The sequence below is a fragment of the Cervus elaphus genome, chromosome 5 (assembly GCF_910594005.1).
Source record: "Cervus elaphus chromosome 5, mCerEla1.1, whole genome shotgun sequence".
In the NCBI taxonomy this organism is placed as follows: Eukaryota; Metazoa; Chordata; class Mammalia; order Artiodactyla; family Cervidae; genus Cervus; species Cervus elaphus.
The window spans coordinates 98,279,562-98,306,148 of NC_057819.1; the positions used below are offsets into that span (position 1 = coordinate 98,279,562).

Here is a 26,587-nt window from a genome sequence, read left to right on the forward strand (position 1 = left end):
ACCTGCATGTACACATAAACACACACAGACTGCTGGGCTCAGATCCACCAAAGATGCTTATCTAATAATACTTTGGAGGAGCAGGGCCTTTCTGTTGCCTGGAATGCTTATGACTTAGGAATGAAAACTCTGAGCTCCTGATTTGATTGACTGTTCAGTCACTAAATCATGTCCAACTCTGCAACCCCATGGACGGCAACACGCCAGGCTTCCCTGTCCTTCACTATTTCCCGTAGTTTGCTTAAATTCACATCCATTGAGTCAGTGATGCTATCTAACCACCTCATCCTCTGCCACCCCCTTCTCCTCCTGCCTTCAATCTTTCCCAGCATCAGGGTCTTTCCCAATGAGTCGGCTCTTCCCATCAGGTGGCCAAAGTACTGGAGCTTCAGCTTCAGCATCGGCCCTTGCAATGAATATTCAGGGTTGATTTCCTTTAGGATTAACTGGTTTGACCTTGCAGTCCAAGGGACTCTCAAGAGTCTTTTCCAGCACCACAGTTCAAAAGCATTAATTCTTTGACACTCAGCCTTCTTTATGGTCCAGCTCTCATATCTGTACATGACTACTGGAAAAACCATGAAGTGAAGTGAAAGTCGCTCAGTCATGTCCGACTCTTTGAGACCCCATGGACTATATAGTCCATGGGATTCTCCAGGCCAGAATACTGGAGTGGGTAGCCTTTCCCTTCTCCAGGGGATCTTCCCAACCCAGGGATTGAAGCCAGGTCTTCTGCATTGCAGGCAGATTCTTTACCAGCTGAGCCACCAGGGAAGCCCCATAGCTTTGACTATACAGACCTTTGTCAGCAAAGTAAGACTGTGCTCTTTAATATGCTGTCTAGGTTTGTCATAGCTTTCCTTCCAAGGGGCAATTATGGTCCCCGTCCCTAATCTCAGTCTTTTGAAAAGCACTCCTCCCTCTGATGAAGTTTTCAAGTCCTAGGGATGCTTGATAAATGGCCCTTAACGTTGAACTCAAGTGCCCACCAAAAATATCTTGGCAAAGAATTAGCAGTGAAATGAATGGGGTCACTTCCAAACAAGCTGAATGTGCACAATTGCCTCAATTCTAGAAACTTCTGGAAGAGTTATAGGAATGCAGTACAGGGCAATCAGGTGGTTTCAGGGAAGGAGCTCATATTCTGGCCCTAGCCACCCCCACACCTCATTCTCAAAGCTTCATAGGAAACCCACCCCCGTTCCCAATCTCATTTTTCTTATCTGTAAAATAAAGGATTTGAACTTTGGGCAACTCAGTCTCAGAAACTAAATTTGGTAGGTATTGAATGAGACAATTTATGGTTTGGGTTGGTCAATCAAGAGGATTGATTTTTCTAAGGAAACCCAGGTGACCTCATTATGTACCAACTTAAAAATGCTACTTGTCCTGGCTGACAGAGCACAGCTTCCTACTGAGCATCTCGCATCCACCCCCATTCCTGTAAAAAGCAACTGCTTAATCCGACAGCTCATTGTTGTTCATGTCTCTGTCTTCATCTAGTTCTGCCACAGAGATAGAGAATATCAGAATCCCAGGGTCTCTCAATCCAAGCCCTTTGTAAAAACCCTCTGGGCTATAAGTAACAGAAACCAAACTCAACCCAACATAAACAATAAAGGGAATTTATTGGCTTGTGTAACAAAACCATCCGCAGGCAGGGCCAGTCACAGGCAAAGATAGATCCTATACTTAACAGCATCACCAAGGACCTGGTTTCTTTCTGCCTCCTGACTCTCCCTTCAGTTGTCAGCTTCATGCTGGGAGGGGTCCTCTCCAGGATTCCCAAGACAGCCACTGTCAAGACCCAAGGTTACCTACTTCTTCGTTCACATCTAGCAAGGTGAATAAAAACAGCCTTTACTCAACATTTCCAGAAAAAAGTCTTGAAATTCCCTCTGGCTCCATTGCCTTAGGAAACATGACCATCACTGTAGCCAGAGAGATGGGATGAGGTGTGGGCTTAGTCCAGGTCATGCATCCCACTCCAGAAATGATGACAGAGACAGCTCCAGCAGAGCATAACCTGCCCCTGCCAAGAGACATCAGGGGCTGCTGGGAAAGGAAATGGGGAAATGAACATCAGGGATGCAACCAACAGCCTCCAACTCATCTCTCATTTTACAGATGGGGAACTGAGACCAGAGAGAGAAAAGGCTTGTTCTAAGATCACAGCAGAGAAGAGCTGGGACCATGACCCACCCCTTTAATCTGCAGACTTGATCCTATTTCCACTCTACTCTAATTCAACCTTATTCAGGCCAACTCGGGAAATATTGAGTGCTCATCAATATGGATTCAGACCAATCAATTTCTCCCGAAACCTTAATGAACTACTTTGGAAGCATCACATTTTAAACACCTCCAACAAATTTCCAGCCAAAAGAAAACAAACCTGAGTCCCAGGAATTCTTGCAGCCACAAAGATCAACCCCAGCACTTCTATCTCCCCTCTTGGGGCCCCCTAAGAACCAAGTGGTTCCTGTTACTTTTAAGGGGAAAAAATGCATTCTGGTGTGCAAACATTCTCGCATATTCATGCACTCCCAATCTAATTTTAGCTGCACGAGACTTCATTATAAGACGCTCACATAATTAAGCAGTTTTCTTCCCAGGGTTTGGAAGCCTGTCTATTCTTCTCTCTCATTAACACATCACTGGGATTATCAAGAATGAGTTTTAGTTTTTTCAAATTATATATTTTGATTTTTCCAAATTGATCCACAACGGGAGAGGAAATCCATGAAAATTACATGTTTTAACACAGGTTTGTGCAACTCCACAGCCTGGCTATTAAAATTGGAATCTGTAAACAGGAGTTCTCTGTTCTGGTCTGATTAGCTACATCTGCCATGCTTCTGTCCTAAATTCAAGCCTGTTTTACTCCTTGGCTCGCTGGGACAGCATCCTCTTTATGGAGAAGCTGAGAGCTAGAGATGAGACCTAACTTGGAGAAGGACAAACACTTTCCCAAAAGAACAGACACATCCCCTTCCCGTGCTCCTCAGGAGCTGGGGGATGACTGCTGAGAACCATCAGCACACGGGGCCTTAACATCTCACTCACCCACTGTCCAGGATCAGGTGCCGAGGTTCAGGTGTCTTGCCAGGTGGACTGACTCAACACAATGCACCTCAATCCCATCATTCCACTTATCTGTGTGCCTGGCTAAGGTGCACAGTAAACTCCAAGGCCATCTGAGCAAGTGGCCCTCCAGCTAGAAGGAGCGAGGGTCTCTGGGTACTTGGCAACAGGGAACAGACTCATCAACTACCAGGAAAAACGGGCTGGGACTGCCGTTCTCCTGAGCCCTGGGGTGGTGGGGGAAGCCCAGGGGGCCATGCCCTGGCTGTGGTCCTAGTCAGTCCTCCAGCCACTTCACTGCCCTGTGCAGACTCCTTGACATTTGAGTCTTCTCCCCAGAGACTGTCTGGGTGGCCAGGAGAGTGAGGGTCGCTGCCAGGAAGCCAGTCTCTGGACTGGCTTCCCTCTCCTCCATCACTCAGGGCTGCAGTCTCCTTTGAGTTTCTAGGTTCACTCTGGGATGCAGGTATTCCCTGGGCCCCCTTTCAAGGCAGGGTGAAAACTCCTGGTGGATTTCAACTGCTCCTGCTACTCAGGAGAATCAGCCTCATCAGGGCTCATCACATACTTGATCCTCGAGCCATGCTGTTTCAATAATTGCTTATCAAGACCCTGGAGTTTCCAGCCTTGAGCTGAGCCCCAGCAATGCTTTAGGAGGATCTAAAATGGCCTCAGCATCAGTGTGGGTTTGAGGGAGACTCAAAAAGAACTTGGAGGCCACCAGGAATGGATGCTCAAGGCCATTCATTAAAAATTGAAAGCTAGGGAGGCTTCCCTCTGAGGAAGGCCCTCTCCTGCAGGGCCCTCAGCTCTGCCTGCTGGGGTGATGTCAGTTCCCCATCTCCAGCCAGGGAGCAGATGGTCCCACATTCCCATGCCCGGCTTTCCCAAACCCCTCACCCAGCTTTCTCCTGCTGATGCAGAGGTCAGACCAGCAGGCCCAGCCCAGGCCTGGAGAGGCTTCAGGGGGACTCAGGGGCTGCCCAAGTTCAAGCCCATCCACCTTTCTCCCTCAGTGTGTGGACGAGTTCTCGATAGCCCTCCCTGGGTCCCACTTGTCCTGGCTGTGCTCCCAGCTTCACCTCACCCTCTAGACTTCAGTCCCCTGACCTCTGCAGCCCCATTTCTGAGCCCAGGACATGTAGCAAAGGGTGATCCAAGAAGGTAATTAGCATCAGCACCCCTCCCCCTCCCACACTGAGCACTAGCTGGCTGTAAGGAGAATCCTTTTCTCTGTCCCCTCCTCTGTTCTCACCCACCCACTCCCACCTTCCTCTTGCACAGACTTAGAGGCATGTGCCCATATCCACTCACCTGTTCTCAAAACACACAAGGGTCTTTCCAAGCCTCTGAGCCTTCGTTCATTCTGTTCCCTCTGCCTCAATTCCCCTTCCCCTTCGCTCCACTGGAATAATTTCTACAGATTCCTCAGGACCAGTTCAAAGCCGCTACAATGCATTCTCTGACCCCCACACCCAGCACACACACTCCTCTCTTGCTGGGTTTATCACTTCCCTCCCCCAGCCCCTCTAAACCCTGAGCTGTGAGGAGGAGACTGTCTTCTCAGGAGGCCTGTAAGCTCATACACAGCAGTGTCCAGTAGCTCCAGTTTCCCATATCCTCGAACGGGAAAGATGTCAGTGTCACGAAAACAGAGACAGAGGCTGTGACAAAAAGACCCAGTGACAGGAAGTGGAGGGTGAATAACAGAGGGACAAAGAGGGCTGGCAGATAGGGGGTCAGGCAGAAGCTGCAGCCTTGCCTCTCCCCCCAGGGTCTTGATGGGCCATGCTGCCCCCCACTTCCTCATGACCAAGAGTGGGGGGATCCCGCAAAGGAGCTGTCAAGATGGGTGGAGCAACCAGCCCAGTGGCCCCCAAGACTCATCTCTCCTGGGTCTGCCCAGCCCAAGCGCCCTCCTCCACTGGCACTGCTGGCAAATAGGCCCTATCCTGGAGGCCCAGCCCCCACCCACCCAACCCCTGTCTCCTAGCCCCTACACCCTGTTTCTGGGATAAGGCGTGAGTCCCCAGCTTCACGGGGTGAGTCAGAGAAAGAAGCCAGGCAAGGAGGCACCAGTTCAAGGAGTGCTGATATTGGATGGGATGGTGGGGGGGTGCACAGAATTTGCAGCCGGTCCTGAGGTGGGGGTGTCTGTGGGCAGCTCTGCTCTGCCTGTATCACCACCAGCCCATCCACAGAGAAGGGAGAGGCTGGGCTATAGAGCTGGTCATCACACCACACACACTGGGGGATGCAGATGTGCATTCAGGGCTGCCTGGCCCGGCGGCCATAGACTGTGAGCCTGTCTCCAGGCCAGGGTTCTGGCCCCTTGGGGCTCTAAGCCCACCCAGCCCAGCATCCTGCAGTCAAAGCCCCTGGCCAACAAGCCTGCACCGGGCTGGCGACAGGAAACCCCGGGTCCCTGGGAGCTCGGGGTGCACGTGCGTGTCAGTGTGTTGGAGAGACAGACAGGCAGCCCCTGGGAACACATAACCTGGCGTTGGCTGCCTGCACTGACGTTTGCGTTTGCAAGTCCAAGAGTGTCAGGCACGCCCAGGGTGGTGACTTAGGTGCATTAACGGGACACCGTGAGCGGAGAGTGGCAGGTCTAAGCGGGTCTGGCGAGGAGTGTGTGTCCCTTTGCATCTGTCCTGTGACATCGGGTCTAACGGCCGGGAGTCAGGCCCAGGTGTCCCTGTGCCGCAGGGACGCAGCCCCAGGGCGGGCCTCCTTGCAGATGGCACAGCCCCCTCCCCTGAGCATCCCGCGGAGGCAGCAGCAGGCGAGCATCCCAGCGAACACGTGCGCGGCCCCGTGGAGGCGGCCGGCTCCCGGTGGGGCGGGCAGCGCAGGCCTGGAGCTTATCATCTGGGCAAGTACTCCCGGGGCAGCCCGGCCCAGTTGTGGTCGCGCAGGGCCTGATCCACCGTCCGGATGTAGCCGTTGATCAAGTCCTTCATCTCGGGGGTGAAGGGCTCGGGGTCGTGCGGGCGCCGGCCGCGCCGCCGGAAGCTGCCCTCCTTGTTGTTCTCCACGCAGAGCAGGCGCTCCTCGCTCACCGACACGTTGAGGAAGGCCACCATCTCCCGCAGTGTGGGCACCAGGCTGCGCCTCAGCTCCTCGTAGTGAACCACCAGCAGTCGTTTGCCATATTTCAGCCAGTCCAGCACGTGCGAGGACCACCACGACGCGTAGCTGTTGACAAAGTCCGGCCACTCTGCGGGCGGGGCGGGGGGGGGGGGGCGGGAAGAAGGGGCGCCATGTCAGAGCCTGGCCTGGCAGGCCTGGGGCCTCCCCTCCTGGGGGCCAGGATGCTCCATCCCCCTCTGCCTGGGACCAACCTGCTTGGATCCCCCCACCAGGGAAGGATCTTGTGAGGGGTGGCCTCGTGAGGGGGACAGTTACTATGAGGCTGGGCTCTGAAGAGCCCCAAGCCTGCCTGGGAGATGTGAGGTTGGGTCCGCCTTCCCCTAGCAGTTTCCATGGAAACACACCAAGACACATGGGGTCTGAGTGTTCCAAGAACTGGTTCTCCCTCTGATGGACCTTGACCTCTGGGATCATCCCTGGGCAGGAAGAGCCCAGGGTCTCAGGCCTATGGGACACAGCGGAGTTAGACAAGCAAGCCTGGGCATCTCTGTTGAGATGACTCTCGGTTCACCTTGATGTTGCCTTGGCAACTGTGCACATCATCCAGTCTGGGTGATGGGGGCCGAGCAGTGTGTGGGGGGCAGATGCTGGGCCTCCCAAGGACATAAAGATGCTGTGCAGGCTGGGTTTCCTGTCCCAGGTGCTCCTGTGCAGCTACATGAATGGGGTGCCTAATTGATGCTTATTGACAGATGGATATGATCACCGGTTTAACCAGTGATGTACAACAAGGCAAGGGTTGGGGCAGCTGCAATCTTGGACAGATGATCTGGTCCATGAGATTTTTTTTTTTCCAGCAAAAATTTAGAAAGTCAGTGTCCCCCTCCCCTCAGTGGAGAGAAGGGTGCCAATATCAAGAATCACCCCCAACAAAATAAGTGTCCATAACTGGGTTATTGTGCTGTGCTCAGTCGCTCGGCCGTATTTGACCCTTGTGACCCCATGGACTGAAGCCCACCAGGCTCCTCTGTCCATGGAATTTTCCAGGCAAGAATACTGGAGTGGGTTGCCATTTCCTCCTCCAGGGGATCTTCCCGACCCAGGGATTGAACCCTCGTCACTTGCGTCTCCTGCATTGGCAGGTGGATTCTTTACCACTAGCGCTGCTCTCCAATGCTGTGGGAAACATTTGCTTTCTCTGATCTTAACGACCCTAAGAGGTAGGGGCCATAGGGTTTTAAGGTGAGAAAAGCAAGGCTCAGAAGACAAGGTCTGCAGCTTGCCTGGGGTCACTGGGCTGGTAAGAGGCCCAGGAGGGATCAGAGTTCAGCCTGCCCACTGGCTCAAGGGGAGTCAGTGGGAGGCAGGGATGGCTGGGGAGGGGAGTGGCCTAGGGGGAGGGTGTCAGGGAATGGGGAGAACACCCACCAGCCTCAGCTGATCACACAGGGACAGAAGCAGGAGCCTGCCCGGCCTCGTGTCTCATCACACCACCCACTCTGCTGGACACAGCTGTATTTCTGACAGCTTCATTTTGTATGTATCACTCACTGCCCTGACTTGTGTCTCTCTAATCCATTACCCAAAGGTTAGACTGTGTGCCCACCTTGAGGGTGGCAATTGTGATCCCTTTAGCCAACCCCTGGCGCCTCACCCAGCACCTGGCACACAGCAGGGCTTTGGTTAGTATGTGTCAGCAGATGACTCCAGGAATAAAGAGGCAGCCCGTCCCCTGCCCTGCCAGCCCCTTAGGCTCACCTTTGCTCTTCCAGTTGCGGTCAGCTGCATAGCCCAGGTGCCCGGCGCATTTCCTGTTGAACTCGGCCACCAGGGACCTGTACGGGTTCCGGATGAGCAGGATGGCCGAGTCGAACATCTCAATCTCCCTCCTGCCACTCTCATGGGTCTTCACGCAGATGGTACGCCGGCTGCGCCAGTGGTCCTTCTCGCCCTTGAACCCTGCCCGTGAGAAAGGCATCATGGAGACCCCACTGCCACAGCGGCAGACAGGTATGAACGCTAACCTGTGCCCCCAGGGAGAGCTGACACTGGTGGGCACTGAGGGGCCACGGGGGCGGCCTCTAACCACAGGGCCTGACCCTGCCCGAGAGACAGTGAGAGAGGAAGGCATCTAAGTGGGGAAAGATGGCATCTGCAAGAGAAAGCAGATCAGGCACCTCCTGTGGGTCCCGGAAGTCAGGAGGCAGAGGCCTGAATGCATCCATTTGGGCACCTTCATGGCTATTTCACATGAGCATTGCAGAGAGCCGGGTGAATGAACCACAGCTGCAGGCTCAGAGTGGGTATGTGACTTGCTCAAGATCACACAGCACCACAGTATCAGAGCCAGGGCTCTCTCCATGTGGCTTTGTGTGTCCCTGGGAGGCCTTTGCCATCTACCCACCTTCCCATGGAGTGGGCGGGATCCCCATCAACAGGCTCAAGGGTGGTCAGCAGCTGTAGCCCCACCCTCTGACCTTATGTCCTGTAACTGAGCTCCAGTCTTGCATCCCCGGAGACTCTCCCCAGCCCTATGCAGCATCATGCATTTATCAACAAAGATCATCACGTGCCCATGCTGTGCTGAACTTCATGTCATGGATAAAGGGGGTAAGACTCAGGGTCTGTCTTTAAGCTTATAAGCTTATATTGGGGGGAGGGCAGGTGGTTCAGTGGTAAAGAATCTACCTCCAATGCAGGAGACTTGGGTTTGACACCTGGGATGGGAAGATCCCCCAGAGAAGGAAAAGGCAACCCGCTCCAGTATTCTTGCCTGGAGAATCCCATGGACCGCGGAGCCTGGCAGACTATAGTTCATGGGGTTGTAAAGAGTTGGACACAACTTAGAGGAAAAATAACAACAACAGCTATTTGGGGGACAGCCCAAGTATATGTAATACAGAGGATAGGGGCTTATGGGGACAAAGAGTAGGGGGACCAGTTTGGAAGTGTGGTGGGAGGTAATAGAAGGCTTCCTGCAAAGATGTCCCCTGAAGCTAATCTCCTGGCCACATCCCAACATAGCCCATGCCATCAGCTCTGGGGACACGCTCCATAAATGTACATGAGTTGGTCTTCAGCTCTTGGAAACATAAAGGAGTCCCACCCCCACCCCCACGAATGGCTGGGAAGCATCTATATCTACAGCCAGCAGCGAGGGAGTCTTTGATGCCTGGAAAATGCAAGTCTCTTTTGAATCTGGAAGTCTGGGGTCACCAGCTGAAACTCAACATATGTTTTCAAACTCATCTTTGCCATGGGCCAAACACCAAAAGTCTTTGCTTTGATTCATTCTGTCAAACAGCTGGGAAGTTCCAGGAAAGAATGAGTCAATGCATGGGCCAAGGAAGCATGCGATCTGGTCTTTGACACCCTGAGAGTCAGGGTGTCTTTTGTACTGTCTCAGCCTAATTCAGCAGTGACCACTTTTCTTTATAACTCAGACCAGGCTCACCCATAACAGGTTTGGTGTTTGGGCACTGGAGTTGCCCTGAGAATTTCATGTGTGCATGTGTGTGTGCACATGCATGTGTGTGTTCATTGCTCTGTGACCTGTGCCTATACCTAACCAGTCCCGTAAGGCTCAAAGATGCATCCAGGTATCTCTAGAGCCATTCAGAGACAGTGTCACTGCAACCCTTCATACCTGGCTGTCGAGCCACTGGGTCACTTAGCCATGTGTCGACCAATACAGCCAACTGTTTGAATAAGGTAAAGGTCTTCTAGATGAATACGGTGGGCAGCTGCAGCCTGTACACAGTAGGTGGTTCCCAGGGGACTAGACCAGAGTGAGCAGGACCACAGTCTTCATCTGGCTACTTTGCCTACAGGTGCTGTAACACTCAAGGCTCCCAAGGATGAGCTTCCCTGGTGGTTCAGTGGTAAAGAATCCGCCTGCCAATGCAGGAGACACAGGTTTGATCTCTAGTTCGGGAAGATTTCAAATGCCGCAGAGCAACTAAGCCCATGAGCCACAACCACTGAGCCTGAGTGCCCTAGAGCCCACGCCCTGCAACAGGAGAAGCCACTGCAATGAGAAGTCCTTGCACCACAACTAGAGAGTAACCCCTGCTTACCACTAGAGAAAAGTTCAGCAACAAAGACCCAGTATGACCAAAAACAAATAAATAAACACATAAAAAGAAAACCAACCATCAAGCTTTGTGCTACATAATACTAATAAATAAACATGATTTCAAAAAAATTTTTTAAAAAGACTCCCAACTATGATGAGACTGGGTTATATGGACACCCTTGGCTTTTTTACCAACCAGATCAAGACTGCTGTGGGTAATCACAGAACCTTAGGAACTTTCTATTTTCTCCAGGATGTTACTGATAGGATCCTCTTTCCCTAAGCCAAACTCTGAGCTAAGAATCCCTGAGAAACTGTTGTAACACCTGACAACAGAGAAATCTATTTCACCAAATATGTATCCCACTTGGCTTATCTGAGGTTCTTAGTCTTAAACAGTGCACAGATTTGAACCGTTTTAAAGTTCATTTACTTGACATAATGAGGCCTCTTATTTCTACAACAGAAATATTAGAAATCATTAAACTCTTGAAGATTTTTGGACCTAGTTTTAAGAAACAGTATTTTGATAAGCTACATTTACCTCAGGGGCGGAGGTGGGGGGGAATGAACAGATGAAGTCAGTTTCCCCTAATTATTGAGGGCTGTAAAAATTAAGGAAAATTTAAAAAATGTTTATTGAGAGGGAATCTAAGTGACTAGGCTTTCCCTTTGAATCCAGATCAGATCTTGTGAATTTCCTCTCAAAGTGTGGTCCTAGAGCTGACTGCTTCAGCATCACACAGGAGCTTGTTAGAAATGCCAGTTCCTAGGCCCCACTTCAGACTAATCGAGTCACATTCTCTTGGTGGCAGGATGGGTACAAACCAGGAATCTATGTTGAATTAATAAGCCCTCAAGGTATTGCTTAGGGCTTCCCAGGTGGCTCAGTGGTACAGAATCTGCCTGCCAATGAGGAGATACAGGAGACGTCAGTTCAATCCCTGGGTTGGGAAGATACCCTGGAGGAGGAAATGGCTACCCACTCCAGTATTCTTGCCGGGAAAATTCATGGACAGAGGAGCCTGGCGGGCAACAGTCCCTGGGGTCGCAAAGAGTCGGATGTGACTTAACGACTGAGCACGCACAGACAAGCTGATGCTGACACGTTCAAGAGTGAGAAGCACAGCTCTGGTGCTCCAGGAGGGCCCGGGCTGCAGAGGCTGGGGTCTGGGCCTGAGAGCTACCTCCTCCCTCCCCGGCAGCCCTCGCTCACCTTTGTTGTAGAGAGTTCCGTCGAAGTAGTAGCTGCCTGTATAGAAGCCAGTGGCATGCTCGATGAGGTGCCGCGCCCACGTGTTCCCAGCTCCAGGGAAGCTCGACAGAGCCACGAACACCTTGGATTTGGTGGGCAGGAACCTCCGGTCTGTGCATCGAGTGTCTGAAAGTCCAGAAGTCATCTCAGGGTTCCCCGTTTCCACTGTGACTCCCAGACTCACTGCCCGACTCCTCTTGGCAAGAAGTGCAGACCCAAGCCTCCCATTTAATGGAATGGGAAAACTGAGGCTCAAAGAGGGGAAGGGATGTGCCACCTGGACCTTGGCTGCACGGGTCTGTGGCTGGCCAGAGAGCCCCAGTGATGACGAGACCTCCCACTGGACGAGTCTAGTGGGGATCAGTGCCCTGCAGGTGCCCCACCTTGTCTTTCAAGAGGTCACAGCCGAACCCTCCTGGCCCAGCTCAGATAATTTCAGACTCTGCAGGGGAGGTGGGTTGGGGGTCGTGGCCGGGCAGAACAATGTCATACACCAGATAGAGCAGCAAGGAATCAGGACTCAGAACTTCCGGTGTTAGTTAGTCTCTGTGCCCCCTCTTTCTGGGAGGCCCCCCTAGAGCTGTGTCAGGGCACATGGAACCCTCCGGTGAACATCTCCCAAGGCCCCAGGGCTGTGCTGGGTCACCATAGGTGTTTGATAAAGGTGACAGTGACCTTCCCCAGCTGCTCTTCTTCTTATCAGCCCCTAGGGTCAGCTGGGCAGACCTGCTTCTCAGACAAGGACGATGCTGGGGTCTGGGCACAGCCCGGGTGACTCACTGGTCCCCAGGTACGGGCCGGCTCAGGGATGTCCCAGCTGCCACTGGGCTCCCATGTCACCCAGCCCCACCACCTTGCTATGTTATCCCTCTGGATCCTGCCTCTCTGCTCTTCCTCAAACCACCTTCATCCCCAGATTCAGATAAAAGTCAGATGCTCTTCACACCGATCCCTGCATCCTCTGTCCAGCCTCCAGGGATGGCGGAGGCCTCTCTGTTCACATTATCCCAAGATAGGACCACCCACCAAGATGCCTCCCCCATCCCAGGACCATATACTCAGTCCAAACTCCCAGACCAAGTACAGAAGGAAAGCCCTGCATGCCAGTTCACCTCTGGGGTGGAACTCACCCTGCACAGGAGTCTGGTAGACCTCGCAGTACTCCGCCAGCCTCTGGGCCTCAGACTCCTGGCCACACAGCGAGCTGTCCACGGCATCCCGCAGGTTGAACTGGGGGGTAGAGTAAGCACAGTAGCACTCCCAGCCCCGGAGGATGGCCAAGGGGAACTCCTGCCGGGGAGGAGAAAAAGAGATGTGTCTCCAATGAATGGTGAAAGCAGGGGCCACGCCCCCACTGCTCAGGCACTGGGGCGATCTCTGCGGATGTCCTGCAGCTGCTTGGGATCAACATGGGTGTCTGCGCGTCCTTCCAGGGCCAGGCACTGAGCCCAAACCTGGGGAGACAGCTCAACAAGATGGGACTCTGCCCTCCAGCAGCTCACTGCCAGCCAGTGACAAGCCATAGTTAACACCAGAGTGCAAATGGTGCTTCTAGGAGGGGTAACTCCAGTGGGGGGACTGGAGCTGAGATCTTGGAGACATCAGGAGTGCTGGGGAGGGAACGGCACTCCAGGTCAGGGAATCACATGAACGCACTTGTGCGGGGGTGAGAATGGGACAGAGAAGCCCACCCAAGGGCAGCTTAGTGAGGTGCTCAGCATCTTTAACCAACAGACTGTGGAATTCCTGCCAGCCCTCCCTGGAAAGAGGCGACCTGACTCCTGTTTCTGCAGTCCTGCTTTGGGGTGGTGGGCAGGGTGGATGACAGTTTCCCACACAGCATCTTTTCAGGACGGCAGGGGTGGACAAGGGCAGGCCTTGATTGCTCTGAGCTGATCCACTCGATGGGGACTTCCTGAAATCTGCCAGAGTTAGAAGGATAAGTTGCTCCTCACAGTCTTTATTTATTTTTTAATATTTATTTATTTGGCTGCACCGGGTCTTAGTTGCCACATGTGGGCTCTTTAGTTGCAGAATGTGGGATCTAGTTCCCTGACCAGGGATCAAACCTGGGCCTCCTGCATTGAGTGCATGGAGTCTTAGCCACTGGACCACCAGGGAAGTCCCACCTGGAAGTCTTTTACATACATTTTCTTGGTTCCCTCTGGGCAGGAGGCTGCACCCACCATACAGTGGTGAGAGCTGGGGCGCTAGTCTCTGGCAAGCCTGAATGTGAATGTGAATTCAGGTTCACAGGCTGGATAACCTTGGACCTCTCTGAATGTCACCATGGAACAAAGTTAATAAAACCCACCTTGCACATCCGTTGTGAAAACTAGATGTGCGTGTGTGCTCAGTAGATTCAGTCGTGTCCACCTCTGCAACGCTATGGACTGTAGCCTGCCAGGGTGCTCTGTCCATGGGATTTCTCCAGGCAAGAATACTGGAGTGGGTTGCCATTCCCCCTTCCAGGGGATTGTCCCAACCCAGGGATTGAACCTGAGTCTCCTGCGTCTCTTGCATTGCAGGTGGATTCTTAACCCACTGAGCCACCTGGGAAGCCCGAAAACTAGATGAGAAAGGTCCAAATTGCCCAACACTGGGCCTGGCACGCAGAGGTATTCTCACAGGGGAATGGGATATCCTCTGCCTCCTTCCCCCCAACCCTGTGGCCATCAGCCAAGGCTCGCTCAACAATCCCTCCACCCATCTCTCCCACACCTGTTATTTGAACACCTACTGTGTACAGAGCACCACGTACCAGGACTCTGCTTCTCCCATGCGTCCTGCAAACAATGAGCGATTCGAGTCCTCGCCCCTCCCCCAGGCAGAGAGATGAGAGGAGTCTATTGAGTGTGTGCGAGGAGGCAGTGGGCGGAGAAATCTTCTCCCTGCTGGGGGAAACGCTGAACAAACCTTTTTATTTTTTGCCCACAGCAAAAATTTCATAAATAAATAAATAAAGGAAAATCAATGGCATTTTCTGAGCGTGGCTTGGCAGAGCCAAGGATCTTGACACTCAGAAAAGACAATGGATGGTGTCCCAGGCAGGGAGGGTGATGCAGAGCCTGGGGGTGGGGCAGTCCCTTAGGAGGAAGGGCGAGGGGAGGTTTCCCCCAGTGGAGGGTGCTCTCCTGGACACAGGGGGGTTGTTCCCTCAGGTGCCTTGCAGCCCCCATGAAGGCCCCTCCCCACCTCCCACCTCCTCCGTCAAGCCTCAGAGGAGGCTTTGCCTCTGCGAAAATGTGCCCAGAATTTCACCGAGGGCCAGGCCCACATCTCCTTCTTAGGGTTCCGCCACATGAGGACAGGAGACAGGATGCTTTCACTATTCTTACACACCCCTGCACACACACACACACACACACACACACACACACACACTCACACAGCCTGCTTCCAGAGTTCAGTGCTCCCTCTTGCACTAGAAAAGCTCTTCAACATTCTATGAGATCGTAAGCAAGTCACCTCCTTTTTTGAAACCTTAGCTTCTCCATCTGTAAAATGGACACATTCCTTGAGTTGTCCTGCCTAGAAGAGTCAGGGGATCTCATTTCTCTCCCTCTGATCTACCACAAGGACCAATTTGACTCGGACATCTATCCCCCCATGCTTTTTCTGGACGAGGCGTGAGTTGAGGATTTTTTCCTGGATGGGAGGCTGGGGGCAAGCAGTCACTTTGCGTGTCCATGAGTTCATGTTCCAGGGGCACCAGCGAGGAAGCACTGAGTAGAAGAGAAAACACCATGTTTGCAATGCAACAGACCTGGACTCGAATCCCACGGCAACAGTTGAGTATCTATGTGACCTTGGGCCACTAACCGGGCCCATTCAAGTCTCAGTTGTCTCATGGGTCATCAGAGGACAATAATATTAATGCCATAGAGTGTAGGGAGATGGAGGGAAGATGATGCATTAAAAGGACCCAGCATATAGTAGGTGCTCGGCTACTCCTAGCTCTTAAGACCTTTCCTCACAGAGGTAGGCCGCAGACCACCCTCCGGACACTCAGGGCATGTGAGAGTCTGGTTCCTAAAATTCCCACTCTGGCTCCCCCTCCAGGGCCCCAAAAGCTCAGGATCAAGCAAAGGTTGGAAGCCCCTCTCCCAAGCAGCACTTGTGGTCCTAGTTATTTATTCTTTTTTTTTTTTCAGAGTGTGATTGCCTTACAATGTTGTGTTAGTTTCTGCTGTATAACAAAGCGAACCTGCTACATGTATACACATACCCCCTCCCTCCTGGACCTCCCTCCCTCCCACTCTCCATCCCACCCATCTGGGTCATCACAGAGCACCAAGCAGAGCTTCTTGTGCTTTATAACAGGCTCCCACTAGCTATCTGTTTGACACATGGTATTGTATATATGTCAATTCCCATCTCCCAATGCGTCCCACTACCATCTTCCCCCGCTGTGTCCACAAGTCTGTTCTCTACATCTGTCTGTGTCTCTATTCCTGCCCTGAAAGTAGGTTCATCTGTCTCATTTCTCTTGATCAGTCACAGAAAGAAAAGAACCGCTTTGAGGACTCAGTGGCCCCAACAGGGCCCTAACCCTGGAACCAGGACCCCTTTGGCCACAGCTGCAGTTGCTGACAGAGCGGCAGTGACATCCAGCCCTGGCACCTGGGGCCGCTGGGCTTGCAGAGAGTGGACAATAGCCTGACAAGCCCCATCAGTATCTGTGACTAGACTCCACCTGCCCCGAGGGCCCCGTGTCATTTCTCAACAGAAAGCGAATCTGTGTCCTGACCCTCAATCAGAAGGCCGCTGGCTTTCTGGAAGCCAGCTCTCCCGCTGCTGTGAGTTAGTGAAAAGCCATCACAGGAACTGCGACCTCCGGCCTCTCCCACTGCCCATCCATCCTCTCCCGCAAAGCCCTCATCCCACCTCATCCCAGACGGACACCTTCATCACAGCGAGCGGCGGAAAGCAGCAGCCGGGTACCAGCCAGCAGCGTGCACACCGCTCTCTGCATCTGTGTCCCTGCTCTTCTGCAGACACTGGCTGGATCGTGTCCTCTAAACTTCCCATGTTGACGCCCTTACCCCCAATACTTCAGAATATGACTGGATGTGGAGACAGGGCCCTTCAAGAGGCAATGAAGTTAAAATGGGGCCACTAGGATGGGCCCCCATCCAGTCTGACTGGTGTCGTTATAAGACGGGATTAGGACCCAGACACACACAGACGGAGTGATGACACAGGGAAATGAAGGCCATCGGCAAGCCAGAGAGACGGGCCTCGGAAGAAGTCAGCTCTGCCAACTCCTTTATCTTGGACTTCTAGCCTTCAGAACTCAGAGAAGATAAATTTCCATTCTTTAAGCCACTTGGCAGGCTGTGGAACTCAGTTATGGCAGCCGAGCGGATCACGTCCTGTGCTCTCTGCCTGGACTGTCTTTCCTCGCTTTCTGTAAGACCTCTTCCACGAGGCCTTCCAGGGCCACCCCATTTCAAGTTGCAAATCCCTCCTGCCATCACTGAGACCCGCCATAACCCCTCACTGTGTTGTCTGCTTCTGTTTCATGCATGTAACTTCCCTCAGTAGAATGCTCTGACCTTCTCTCAGTTCATCCTACCCTCTCCTTCTCCCACCCCGCCCCATGTCCACAAGTCCTTTCTCTGCATCTGTGTCTCTATTCCTGCCCTGTAAGTAGGCCCATCATGATTTGAAAGAGTAGCCCTGACACATATACACTATCATGTGTAAAACAGATAGCTAGTGGGAATCGCTATGTAGCACAGGGGGCTCAGCTCCGAGCTCTGCGATGGCCTGGAGCGGTGGAATGGGAGTGGGGTGGGAGGGAGGTCCAAGAGGGAGGGGATATATGTGTACATAGAGCTGATTCATGTTGTTGTACAACAGAAATTAATACAGCACCTTAAGGCAATTATACTCCAATTGAAAAAAAAATCAGCGGTAAATATGAAAAATAGAAGTTTGTCAATGGAAAAAAAAAAAAAGAATGCTCTGACCTTGATGTACTACCCAGGCTGTTTGATGAATGGTTATCAGGACCCATCACACCTCCCTCCCACGTTTCCTCAGCCCCTTCCCACTCATCTCTCCCTCCCTCCTCCTAGTCTGATTTCCATCACCACAGATGAGTTTTGTCTATTCTAGAATGGCCTAAAAATAGAATCCCTCAGCGCATATGTTTGTGAGTCTGGTTCCTTTCAGAAAAAAAATATTTTTTAAGTCCACGCATGTTGTTTTATCTGGCAGTAGATTGCTCCTTTATATCGCTGAGTATTATTCCGTGTGTGGACATAACAGTTTGTGGATTCATTCACTTGATGGGCCCCTGGGCTGCTTCCAGTTTTACCTGTTATGAATCTTGCTGCTATAAACATTCCTGGACAAGAATTTCAGTGGATACACATCTTCATTTCCCACGGGAAAATATATAAGGATGTAAGGTTTCTGCTTTCTTCTTCTCCACAGCACTTGTCATCATTCAGTATACTATTTCACTTATTTTACCTGGTTTACTATCTGTCTTTGGGGTTTCCCTGGTGGCTCAGATGGTGAAGACTCTGCCTGCAATGTGGGAGACCCAGGTTCAATTCCTGGGTCAGGAGGATGCCCTGGAGAAAGGAATGGCTACCCACTCCAGTATTCTTGCCTGGAGAATTCCATGGACAGAGGAGGCTGGCAGGCTACAGTCCATGGGATCACAAAGAGTCAGACACGACTGAATGACTAACACACAGACACTGTCTGCCTTTACCCATGAGAATGTAAGCCGAGATTTTTGAGTGCCTGGTATGCTTTGCTGAATTCTCAGTACCTAGAACAGTATTGACAACATGGTGGATGCTTAATGAATGTTGGATGGAGGAACCAAGGAATGAATGAATGAACGTCCTTTCCAGATCTCGACTCCCCCCAGAGTTGTTGGCAATGCACTCGGACATGAGCCTTCTGTTGGTCACTTGTGCCCCGGGCACGAGTAAAGAGAAGAAAGTCTGCTCCATCTAAGCAAACCCTCTCTGACAACAGGAACCTCAGGGAGCTCTGCCATCCTGAGAATCCTGTTCAGACAAGAATCTCAGCCACATGGTAAAAAAAAAAAAAAAGAAACAAAAAGTCTGCTCGTTGGGCTGGCTCTGTCTCCCTCCCTGGTGGCAGTGGCTGATGTTGAGGCCTCAGGAGCCTGTATTCCTGGGCTGCCCCCACCAGTGACCCGAACCCTTTTGCTTCCTTGAGTGGATTAAACTGTCAAGTTTCCGGGTGTTTGCAGAGCAACGGGAGAGCTGCAGACAGTAATGTGGTTTTATTTACAACATAACCTCTTCAGCAACATCACTGGATTCTGAAAACACAGAACAATTTTCAGCCCCTTGGGGATTTCTAAGACAGGATTTCCATAAAAATTAAATATTGATGAATCTTATCTCTCTGCCGACCTCCTTGCTTCCTGTACCTCCACCCCAAGCTCCAGTAAGAGACAAAGAGACAGAGAGAACACATGCACAGAGAGAAGAGGAGAAAATGAACCAAGAAAGCAAGGCAGAAAAATGGGAGCCCAGACGTGGCACTGTTTCAAACAGATGAGGGGTTCAAAAGGGAGCCGGCTCAGCCTGTGTCCGAGGGCAGAGGGGGGATATACATTCTCATCCCAGTACTTCCTCTACAGCTTACGGCTGGGTGCCCAGGATGGGAGCTCGGGTGCGAGCTGGGGCTGTGGTGTGGGTGGGCATCAGCCTAGAGCCAGGTCATGACATGGCCAGGGCTGGGCTTTCCAAGTGGTGGGGCGTGTACATGCATGCATGCTCAGTCCTGTCTGACTCTTTGCAACTCTACAGCCCATCAGGCTCCTCTGTCCATGGATTCTCCAGGCAAGAATATTGGAGTAGGTTGCCATTTCCTCCTCCAGGGGATCTTCTGCACCCAGGGATCGAACCCGTGTCTCTTGTGTCTCTTGCTTTGGCGGGTGGATTCTTTACCACTGCGCCACCTGGGAATCCCTGGGTGGGGTGGGGATCCATATGCAAAGGCTTGGCCGTGGCCAAGGGGTCAAGGAGTGGACATTCCACCAGGTGAGGAGTGAGGCCCCAAGCAGCACCCGCTCTGGGATCTCCTCTCCTCCATCCTTGCTTCCTCTCTAGGCACCTTTCTCAGGATCTCTAGGATTACACAGCATCACCCCAAACTTCAGAGATGAGAGCTTTAGGTTTCAGAAGGGGAAACTGAGGCTTGGAGGCAGGCGGAAGGAAGCCCATGACAACCTCAGGCCGTCAGGGTATGTGAGTGGGAGCAGAAGCCAGCCTTCCAGACTCCTAGACCGCGGCTTTGCCACACACCACACTTAATCTCTGGGAGGCAAACACATGAAGACGGTAGATTTGTGATGAAATCCATGAACCAGCATGGAGGTTGGCTTTGACCAGTCTCTCGCCTCCAGAGGCAGAACTGAGTAACATTTAAGACACAAAAAGGAGAGGAGATGCCCCTGGAGGGAGATGGGAGGTGAGGGAGTTGACTCTTGTTTTCAGGCAAATGTCAGATTGAATGTAAACCCACTGATCCTGGAACTGAGAGCATGTTTCCCTCTGACCTGAGTGCAGGTGCAGAGCTGTGTGGTTTGGAGAGGCAGTTATGGGAAGCGGACCCAGTTCATGACTTGTCATAAGGAATCCCGGGCTTTGCCATGCCCTCCTCCAGGGGACCTTCTAGACCCAGGGATAGAACCCATGTCTCTTATGTCTCCTGCATTGGCAGGCAGGTTCTTTACCACTAGCACCACTTGGAAGCCCCAGGAATCCCAGGTTTTGAATCCCATTTACATGACTATCAACAAACTATTGGGCAGTGTGAGCCTTGATTTTATCATCTGTAAAAGGGGGGCGTAGCTTAATGATTAAGGGTTCTGGTATGAGTTTAAATTCAGACAGATGGAGTTTTGACTTCTCCAGCTATAAGGGGATTTGTGGATGGAATGAAATACAGTCATTTCTTGGTATCTGCAGGGAATGGGTTCCAGAACCCACTGCTGATAACAAAATCCTCGGCTCCTCAAGTCTGTGGTTCTATGCCCGCAGATTCAACCAGTGGCTGATGATGTAAACTGTGGTACCTCTTCACTGAAAAAAATCTATGTATCAGTGGACAAGTACAATTCAAACCGTGTTCTTCAAGGAACAACCATACTATTAAGATGTCTTGCAGAGACTAGATTCTCGGCAGATTGGTTGGTCTGAGTCTGGGGGAGGCTAACACATGGGGTGGCGGTGGGGGTGCTGGGCCATCTCTGTATCCACCCTTCTCCACTGGAAGCGCTGACTCCCTAGTCCCCTTCCACATCTCCAGCCTCAAAGGTGCCACCTCAAGACAGCTCGGGGCAAACGTCAGAGTGTCCCCTAGGGAATGTCCCCTTGGGCGATGGCTCTCCGAGACTGGAGCCCCAGACAGCAGACAGAGGTACTAATTCAGAAAACCCAGACCCTTACAGACCCAATCCTTGGCAGAGACGTGAAATTTCATGCCCAGTGGAGGGAATGGGGCCACACAGGACAGACTGCATCTATCAAGATCCAAGGGGATTTGGTCAGGCCACCGCCCAGCAGAGAACAAGCAAGCTTGGAGTTAATCTGTGCCTTTCCATCACACAGGCGGCTGGGTTAACGCCTCCGTTAAACGGACAAAGGGAAAAAACCTCAGAAGATACATTGATGGGAAAACATCCAGGTGGTTACTATTCTGTATGCAGAACTCACACACCCCAAAAGGGGCTAAAAGGGGGCAGGCAGAAAGGATAACACCTCTCCCTGCGAAGCCTTTCTCGGTAGAACTACTAGCCGTTGCTGAGAGAACAAGCCTCAGATCACAAGACTTAATAGCTGAAGCTTCACACGTTAGTAACCTATTTACAGATGGTGCTGGATTTCACACATCAGCCCTGCCGTGGAACACACGCTCCCGTAAAGGGCCTGTCTACTCTTGCACCAATAACCGGGCTTCAAAATTAATGACCCCTCACCCGAATGGGCAGCACTGCAAACAGCTAAGCTCATTCTCACCTTCTGTCCAAATGAAGGAGGTGACAGGATCCGGAGGACTGAGAATGAGCAGGTTTTCTTCCAGCTCCAACACGATCGCAGAAAATTAGACAAGATCATTTTACTGTGTTTAAAAACACATTTACATAGGTCAAGTTGCTCTTGTTGGCAGACAGTCAGATCATTAAGATGCTGATATCAATGGCCCAAAGTGTTCTTTCCTTGTCAAACTACATTCTGGGAGCTCCCCAAATCCATTGTAACTAACTAGCAAAGAAAAAAAAAAAAAGCAGAGATTTTTATCGGGAGCCACAAATAAACCTCAGATGGTGCTCAAAACTGGGGCATGGCACAAGGAAGGTGCCCCCTCTTTTCCTGCTTTTGTGCCCCACCTCTGGCATCTGCTGCTCCTGGCGCCCCTGCCCGTCAGCCCTAATTAAGCCTGTAGCCCCCACTCCCCGATTTAGCTGTGCCCCATTTAACATTCTGCTGTGAGCATTTCCATCATAAAAGACTTTGAAAACATTTTCAATGGCTGTATTATAGTCCACTGTATGGCCATGGCATCACGTAACCATTCCCACATTGCAGTATATCTGAGCTTGTCTAGAAGCCAAATTAGGATGAGATGAAGCTGCCACTGGGACGTTTCTGCAGCCTTGGTTGCTGCTGGCCTTTCCGGAGAGGAAGTGCTTGGCACTCCAGGCAGGAAAGTACAGCCAGAAATCCCCCAATTCACCTCTCTCCCTCACCCTCCACATCCAGGAGAGGACAAAGAAAACCCTTCCGGCAAATAGAACTGTGACCTCTGCAGGCCTCAACTTCTGACTGATCCTGCATCTACCAGACTTCAGGGCTGGAAGTGGAATTTGCTCCTTCATCCTCCCTAAATAGTTGCAGAAGATAATCGATCACCAGGATTCAGATGCATGGTGAATGTGAGCTGGGTCTTGGTATGGCTGAGCCAACAGGTTCCAGGTGGCCCGCTGGACAGTGGTTCTCAATGGGGGCACCACAGGGGACCCTGGCTATGTCTGGGGACAGTCTGGGTTGTCACATCTAAGCGTGGAGGTGCTATTGGTCTGTAGCAGGGTAGAGGGATGCTCAATATCCTACACTGTACAGACAGATCCCCACACAAATGATCTGACCCAACTGATAACAGATGCAAGGGTGAGCAACCCTGCTATAGAGTGAGATCGGGGTCCTAGTCCAGCTCCTACTGAGAGCTGATGGGGACCATCCAGAAGGCTTGAGTCCAAGTCACACTCACAGCCACAGGGCAGGACGAGGGAGAGGGGAGGAACAGACACTCTGGGGACCAAAGGCTCACTCTCTCAGATAGATGGGGCTTTACCTGCAAGTACATCTGTAGCTTCATCCTTGCCCTACCTGGAATCCCTAATTCCAGAGCCAGGTCACAGGCAAAGCTAGGTCATAGTATTGCCAAGGCATCTCTGGGGGTGGCCCTGAGGACTACTGCCTCCCAAAGGGATCCCAGCATCCTACCCACAGCTATGAGGCCCACACCAGTTATACCGCCCTCTCCCCCACCACACCGTCCATAGCTCCCTCTTAGCAACTTACAAACATCTGGACTCAGAGGCAGGCCTCTGTCCCCACCCCACCTTTCACATGGTGCCATGGGGTCCTGCACCCCGGGTGGGCAGGCTGGCTGCTTTCCCAATCCCCTCACCCCTGCCCAGGTGTTGCTCAGTTTTATGTGCGTTCCTCACACCCCTCGTTTGCCCTTTGACACTGCCCAGCATCTGCTAGCTCTAAGGCTTCCCCAGTGGCTCAGACAGTAAAGAATCTGCCTGCAATGCAGGAGACCTGGGTTCAGTCCCTGGGTTGGGAAGGTCCCCTGGAGATACCCACTCCAGTATTCTTGCCTGGGAAATCGCATAGACAGAGGAGCCTGGCAAACTACAGTCCATAGGGTCACAAAGAGTCGGACAGGACTGAGCGACTAACAACCCTTCCAAAAATTTGCAGTCCTCTTCCCTAAGCCTTCCTCCCAGTCTCCTTCATCTCCATCAGGCACTGACCTTACTCTGATGTATGCCAGAGTCCCTGCTTCCTGTCTTAGCCTCTCTTCAGGGGGGAATGGCACCACCCCCCACCCGGTAAGTGTCAGCGCATGCGTTTGGCCCCGTCTCACTAAGTGTGTCCTGCCAAGACCTGCTTTCAACTTGAAAGCTGGAAATAGTGACTACTCCTCACAGCTGCAGCGTTCTGTGGATCTAAACAATGGGACCCAAGAAAACAGCCCCACCCCCCATCCAACAATACAGGGGAGGCGAGGACAGGAGCCAAGCCTTCAGCACAGATCCTGACGCCTGGAGGGCAAAGGCCATTTATGAGAACCCTGGGTGCCCCTTCATCCTTGTTCTGTCTGAACAATTCGCAGCATCGCTGCCCAGAGCTGAGCCGGTAACCCATCCACGAAATCCATCTCAAGGGGAGAAGTATGAAGCGTTAAGGTGCAAAATGGCATAAGGTACCAAGAGCCTGCAGGTCTCTTTTGGCACATGCTTCAATGCGAGACTGCACCGACCTGGATTTGTGTCAGTACCTCTGAAGAAAGGCTGGAAAGAGGCGTTGAAGAGTTTACAAGCTTCGAGTTCTGTGTCTGGGCCCCTCACGGGCTGCCCCAGGGAAGGTGCCCCCATACAGCGGGGCATCCACCTGGGATGTGGCTTTGAAACCATCCTCCCCAACAGCAGAGTCTCAGGGGTGCCTTGCTCCTCTCTCACGCAGAGCTGGGGCGGGGAGGGGTGCATAAAATGAACACAGCCTTTGACCAGGGCAGTACAGCAAAGTTTACTCACAGAACAAGGAACTAGCCCCGCCTAGGAATTGTGTCCCGCAGATCCACCACCAACACAGAAGTACTCCCCTATAAGGATAGTCATCGCAACCTTGTTTGTAAAAGCAAAAGATTGGAAACAACCTAAATGCTTAACAGTGGGGTGTTTGTTAAATAAATGATAGGACATCCATGTAATGGCATAGAAGAGTGAGGAAGCGCTTCCTGTGCCAATTTGGAGCAATCTGTAAGACACAGGGAAGGAGATCGGGGCAGGGTAGTGCATGCAGCTCGTCACCACCTGTGGGGTTTGTGACGCCATCCTGACTCTGTAAAGGAACAGCTGCCTGAATATTCATAGAATTTCTCTGAGAGTGGGAGGGAGAGGTTAGGCCCATCGCCTGCATCCAAGGAAGGACAGGTGGACAACACAGAGAGTGAGAGGAAGGCTTTCCCCTGGACACCCTTGGATGTCCTTTCACCGTGTTCCACGTGAGCGTCTTATCTATGGAAACAAATTTAAAGCACCAACGACGCACAGCTGTGAGGCTGCCAGCTCCCTTCCTCTTGTTTCTTTTCCTGTCTTCTCCTCGACAGCCCACCCACCTGTCCCCTTCCTCCACCGATGTCACACTGAGAGGCAGAAGCATGGAAAGCATGGGGCATGGGGTCAAGAGTGGGATGTGGGGGGGCTTCCCTGTGGTCCAGTGGTTAAGAATTCGCCTGCCAATGCAGGAGACACGGGTCCAGGAAGATCCCACGTGCCGTGGAGCAACTAAGCCCGTGTGCCGCAACTACTGAGCCTGCACGCCTAGAGCCTGTGCTCTGCATCAAGAGGAGTCACCGCAATGAGAAGGCCTGGAACCACAGTGAAGAGTAGCCCCTGCTCGTCGCAACTAGGGAAAGCCTGCACACAGCAATGAAGACCCAGTGCAGCTAAGATAAATAAATTAACTAATTAAATTACATATATATATATATATATATATATATATATATATAAGAGAAGGAAATGGCAAACCACTCCTGTATCCTTGCCTGGAAAATCCCATGGACCGAGGAGCCCAGAGGTAGGGGTGGTGGGGGGTGGTGGCTGCAGTCCATGGGGTTGCAAAGAGTCGGGCATGACTGAGGGACTAACAGACAGACAGATAAGAGTGGGATGTAAAGCCGGTCCCTCCATGCTCGTGTGTGAGAACTCTCACTCCTGCAAACCTGTGCTGGCTCTGCAGCAAGCAGGGGTCAGACTACCCCCCTTCACAGAGTGCTGGGAGGATCAGAGCTGACCAGCAGGGGAAGGCTGCAACCCAGCGCCCAGCCCACAGGAAGATGCCTGTACATCTGTTGACCCGGGAGGCCAGCAGGTCTGGACCAGTTGACTTCCTCTGATTACAGTGGGGGTCTTTCCAGGGAGCCGCTCTGAACCGCAGGTGTGAAGGAAGCCCAGGGTAGGAGGTTTTCTTCCCTGCTGTGGGAGCAGGTGTCCTTGCCACCTCCACTGGCTCTGGTCCCACCAGCAGGAGAGGGGGAGAAGGGGGCCCCAGTCCAGGTGTCTCTGAATCAACAAAATGATCTTCTCGGCTCCCAGCATTGTGTCTCAGGAGCCCTGACACCAAGACACCCTTGGCAGTGGCTTTGGACATGCCGGAGATGGAAGAGAGCCAGTTCAAAGGCTGCGCTTGTGCAAGAGGAAAGCATGTAGGTAAAAGGCTTTGTCTCCCCCCATCTCCAAGGGAAGCATCTCAAGAGGGCTGAGAGCACAGAGCAGAGGGAGGGCGGCTCCTGGGGAGTGGGGGCCCATGGAGGGCACGTGTCTTCATGTCCAACTCCACGTGCTTTCACTGAAGTCCACGCCCTGCACCCTTCAAAGCACCAGAAGGCTACAGAACTAGGCAGAGTTCAATTCCTGGCTCTCCCCCTTCCTGGCTGTGTGGCTTCAGGCAGAAAGCTTAAGCTTTCTGTTTCCTCACCTACAAAATGCAGTTACTCAGAACACCTATCCCATACGGTTGTCAAGAGGATTAAGTGGGTTAACCCATGTGAAGTTGGAACAGAGACTGGCATGGAATAAATGATGAATACCGGTTAGGACTGTTGATAACCATCGTCATCCCCTTCATGGGCAGGACCCCCCTGTCTCCTAGCCCCACTCAGTTCCACTGCCACGTGTTACAGTGCCATGAAAGCCAGTGGACCCCAGGATTTGGAGCCCCAAGCCCTAGCCTACTGCCACTCAGGGCCATTTCCAGGGCCATAGCATCTGGCCCAGT

General features: G+C 52.2%; 1 protein-coding gene across 3 annotated transcripts in view; it reads right to left on the reverse strand.

Annotated features, from left to right (window-relative positions):
• Positions 1 to 1,609: 1,609 nt before the first annotated feature.
• Positions 1,610 to 26,587, reverse strand: part of WSCD1 (WSC domain containing 1) — a 46,915-nt gene continuing 21,937 nt past the window's right edge. For all 3 annotated transcript variants that reach the window (XM_043903488.1, XM_043903486.1, XM_043903487.1), the window contains 4 exons: positions 12,638 to 12,797; positions 11,469 to 11,633; positions 7,936 to 8,136; positions 1,610 to 6,304 (listed from right to left, as the gene is read on the reverse strand). In XM_043903488.1, coding sequence (XP_043759423.1) covers positions 5,952 to 6,304; positions 7,936 to 8,136; positions 11,469 to 11,633; positions 12,638 to 12,797 — 879 coding nt within the window. In that variant the 3' untranslated portion in view covers positions 1,610 to 5,951. The remainder of the gene's footprint in view (positions 6,305 to 7,935; positions 8,137 to 11,468; positions 11,634 to 12,637; positions 12,798 to 26,587) is intronic.